At 37.8% G+C, this 4,303-nt stretch overlaps 1 protein-coding gene across 3 annotated transcripts in view; it reads left to right on the top strand.

Moving 5' to 3' along the window:
* rnf111 (ring finger protein 111) overlaps positions 1-915 on the top strand; it is a 25,866-nt gene extending 24,951 nt beyond the window's left edge. For all 3 annotated transcript variants that reach the window (XM_020607273.1, XM_020607264.1, XM_020607256.1), the window contains one exon: positions 129-915. In XM_020607273.1, coding sequence (XP_020462929.1) covers positions 129-246 — 118 coding nt within the window. In that variant the 3' untranslated portion in view covers positions 247-915. The remainder of the gene's footprint in view (positions 1-128) is intronic.
* Positions 916-4,303: the final 3,388 nt, after the last annotated feature.

The following is a 4,303-nucleotide window of genomic DNA, read 5'->3' as shown; positions in this document are numbered from 1 at the left end:
AAAAAGCAGCAAGAATCCTAGGAGGAGAGCCAGGCCACATGTGTCCTGTTGGCCACGTCAAAAACAATATATGTAGGCTGATTAAGAACAAGTGCCTTCCTCATCTCTCTCTCGCCTCTGTTTTCCAGACGCCTGCCATGTATGCACCTCTTCCATCAGCTGTGTGTGGATCAGTGGCTCCTCACCAATAAGAAGTGCCCGATCTGCAGAGTGGACATTGAGGCGCAGTTGTCTGCTGATAGTTGATGCTGTTTTTTTTTTAACAACTTTTATTGAAAGTTTATTTTGAGATCATATTAATTTTCTCTTCAGTACTGCAGTCAACCAAAGATGGCATGAATTACATGTGCAGCTCTACTATAAGAAAATTACAACAACAAAAAAATAAAAAAAAAACATCTGACAAAAAAGCATTGAGCCTAGAGTGCCAGCTATGACATATTACAACAGCTAGAATTCTCCATTAAGGGTTAAAAATTTTATTGTATTTATAAAGCTTTTATGTAGCTTTTGATTGTTTCCTTAAGTGTCATTCTCATTTATTTCTCTGCATGTTTCCTTGCAATGCATTTCTTTGCACATATAACATGGGCTTAACAGCCTAACAACTTGCAGGTGAGGATGGCTGCTCTAGTAAAGATGCATTACTGGAAACCTAATGCCTTGCTTTACTAGAATAGAACGTCAGCCTCCAGTCTGGGGAAAAAAACATTGCAGGATTCATTTTACCAATCATTGTATTGATTAGTTTATGTTTAGAAGATGTGGGTTGTTAGTGAAATGTTTTTTTTTTGTTTTGTTTTTTTTAAATAAATCAAGACATTCCTAACTAGGGATATATGTTAACAGATCAGCTGCTGTATTAGTGCACACCCAGTATTTCTAGAGTGAAAATAAACTCCAATGTTCACCTCACTCCCTGAATATGCACATGCTTTGCTACGATCACACCTCCCTCCTGCACCTTCATTTGACTACAACACCGTTACCACCACCATCTGATGTATTTTAGAGAGCACGGAACAGAATGTCTCGTCCCTCCCTAGACTGTTCTTTCTAAGATGAACGATTGTTTGTATCTGCTGTGAATTTCGTTGGGGTTTCTCCCTGCAGACGGGCCTGTGTGGGGTTAGCTAGGTTTCTGTTTGATGATCTCAGGTCTACATGTGTGTGTAAGAAATTTCACATGCGCTTGCAACTTTGGGATCATTTTGTCAATCTGATACTGGCAGTAGTGTGGACTTCAATTTCCTGTGTGTGTGCGTGTGTGCGTACGTGTGCGTGTGTGTGTGTGTGTGTGTGTGTGTGTGTGTGTTCAGAGGGAAATACACAGCTGAATCTGGGATTAATATTTACTGTTTGTTGTCACACTTGAAACCATTTCTTCCGCCCTCCCTTTTGCCTCTCTGTAGTCGAGCAGCAGTGTCCATTTTGACTGCAGCAGAAAGAAAAACACTAATTCTGTTGACTAACACACTTGCATAGACGTGCACAAGAGAGAAAAGGGCAGGAGAATAGTAGTGAATATGACGGTGCACTGAGGCCATGTATTTCCACTCTGAATATGAAAAAAGAAAAAAAATATTTTGAATGGAGTGTTGAAATGCAGTACTTAAAGCAGGTATCCATGCATTCATTGACTTAAAGGCATCAGGATCATATTCTGTGGGGTTTATATTAGTTTTAAAAATAATAATAAACTTGGATAACTCTTAGTTGAGTATTTTCCTTGGTGTCATCTTTGAAAATCTGATGTTTGAGTGAATGTTATTTTTATTTTTTGAAAAAGCACAAAGCATAAGAAAAAAATCAATGAAACTGACTCAGTAAATGTAGACTTTAAAGATATTTGTCTTGCCCTTAACATATCTTAAGCCTGTACAAATAAGCATTGAAAGTAGTTTTTAAAACTATCCAGAAAACAATATATTTCCTTCTTTTATTATGTCAGTAATTAAAAAAAAAAAAGTAATATACTACATATAGTATGTAGGTTAGGATGTGTTTTTGGCACTATGTGAAAATGGTACCACCTCACTTCGGCGTCTATGTAGTAGATGCTTTGGGTCAGTGCCTCTCTGGCTTGTGATCATTTAAAAGGAAGCCATGCCTTCATCACAGGTTCCATGCATCTGCCAGTTGTGACCAGTTCAATCAAAATCATTTCATTTCCTTGGATTATTGGAACCATTTTAGTCCTAAAAAAAAGTAAGATTATTCAATAATTTGCTATTAAAAAATGTTTTGATCACCCTTTAGATTTACAGTCTTATGCAAAAGTTTAGGCACCCCTTGATAAATAACAGATTTTGGTGATTTTTTATTTGAACAGATGTTAACACAGTTTCTCTTGGAAATGGAAAAAATGCACAATATTTTCAGCAAACAGTGATGCATAGTTACTTCTTATGCCATAAATTGAACAAAAATAAAAAATAAAAACATTATTATGGCATGGTGCAAAAGTTTGGGCACCCTAAGAGTTCCAGAGTCTCAAAGTCTCTCACAAGGTTTCAGACCTTAATCAGCTCGGTAGATCTGATGCACAGCAACAGCTGTCATTGGTAAATGCCAATTTCAAAGCTGTACAAATACCTTGACTCTTCAAACCTTGTGCACACACTTGTGGACACCCAGCAACCATGGGTTCCTCTAAGCAGCTGTGTAAGACCCTGAAAATGAAAGTTATTGATGCCCACAATGCAGGAGAAGGCTACAAGAAGATAGCAAAGCGTTGTCAGCTTGCAGTTTCCACAGTAAGAAATGTAATTAAGAGATGGCAGATCAGGGGAACTGTGGAGGTCAAGATGAGATCTGGAAGACCAAGAAAACTCTCGGACAGAACTGCTCGTATGCTGGTCAGAAAGACAAATCAAAACCCCCATTTGACTGCAAAAAACCTGCAGGAAGATTTAGCAGACTCAGGAGTGGTGGTGCACCGTTCCACTGTGCAGCGATGCTTGCACAGACAAGGCCTTCATGGAAGAGTCAGCAGAAGAAAACCTTATCTGCGTCCCCATCATAAAATCCAACGTCTGAAGTATGCAACAGGACATCTACAGAAGCCCGATGCGTTTTGGAAACAAGTGCTGTGGACTGATGAAGTTAAAATAGAACTCTTTGGACACAATCAGCAAAGGCATGTTTGGAGAAAAAAAGGAGCAGCATTTCATGAAAAGAACACCTTGCCAACTATTAAGCATGGGGGTGGATCTATCATGCTCTGGGGTTGTGTTGCAGCCAGTGGCACAGGAAACATTGCACGGGTGGAGGGAAGAATGGATTCCACTAAATACCAGCAAATTCTGGAAGCAAACATCACACCATCTGTAAAAAAGCTGAAGCTGAAAAGAGGATGGCTTCTACAACAGGACAATGATCCTAAACATACCTCGAAATCCACTATGGAATACCTCAAGAGACGCAGGCTGAAGGTTTTGGAATGGCCATCACAGTCCCCTGATTTAAACATCATTGAAAATTTGTGGGTAGATCTTAAAAGAGCTGTGCATGCAAGACGACCAAAGAATATTACAGAACTAGAAGCCTTTTGCAAGGAAGAATGGGAGAAGATCCCAAGTACAAGAATTGAAAGACTTTTAGCTGGCTATGAAAAGTGTTTGCAAGCTGTGATATCTGCCAGAGGAGGTGTTACTAAGTACTGATTGTGTAGGGTGCCCAAACTTTTGCACCATGCCATAATAATGTTTTTATTTTTTATTTTTGTTCAATTTATGGCATAAGAAGTAACTATGCATCACTGTTTGCAGAAAATATTGTACATTTTTTCCATTTCCAAGAGAAACTGTGTTAACATCTGTTCAAATAAAAAATCAGCAAAATCTGTTATTTATCAAGGGGTGCCTAAACTTTTGCATAAGACTGTATGTTTATTCCTCTTGTTGAGGTCATGTCTCATACGTTGTTCACATTTTAATATTAAGTGCATTTGTGTTTCCTTTATTTATATTCTGATTGAAATTAAGACCGATGGTCTTTGTCAGGCTTATCACCATTTTTGACATTTTGTAAAAATGTAACCAATATAACCAATCAAACTGAGTAAAATAACTGAAATATAATTCTCTACTTTCCATCTTTAATGGTGCTTCCATTGACCTTTTTTGTTTGTTTTCTAAAACCAGTGTGTCTTCTAAGCAGTGCTTAAAGCAGAAAAGATTAGGCTTGTGTACGAGTTTGCATTATAAACAAGGTGTGAGGGATGATCCTATTTAATAATTCAACTTAATCCTTTATTTTCTAGGAATAAAAATTGCACAAAAACAATGTAAATATAGCTTTT

Source organism: Monopterus albus, unplaced genomic scaffold (genome assembly GCF_001952655.1).
Source record: "Monopterus albus unplaced genomic scaffold, M_albus_1.0 scaffold4.1, whole genome shotgun sequence".
Classification (NCBI taxonomy): Eukaryota; Metazoa; Chordata; class Actinopteri; order Synbranchiformes; family Synbranchidae; genus Monopterus; species Monopterus albus.
Note: the sequence above shows the minus strand (reverse complement) of the source record. Positions and strands in the feature narration are given on the sequence as shown.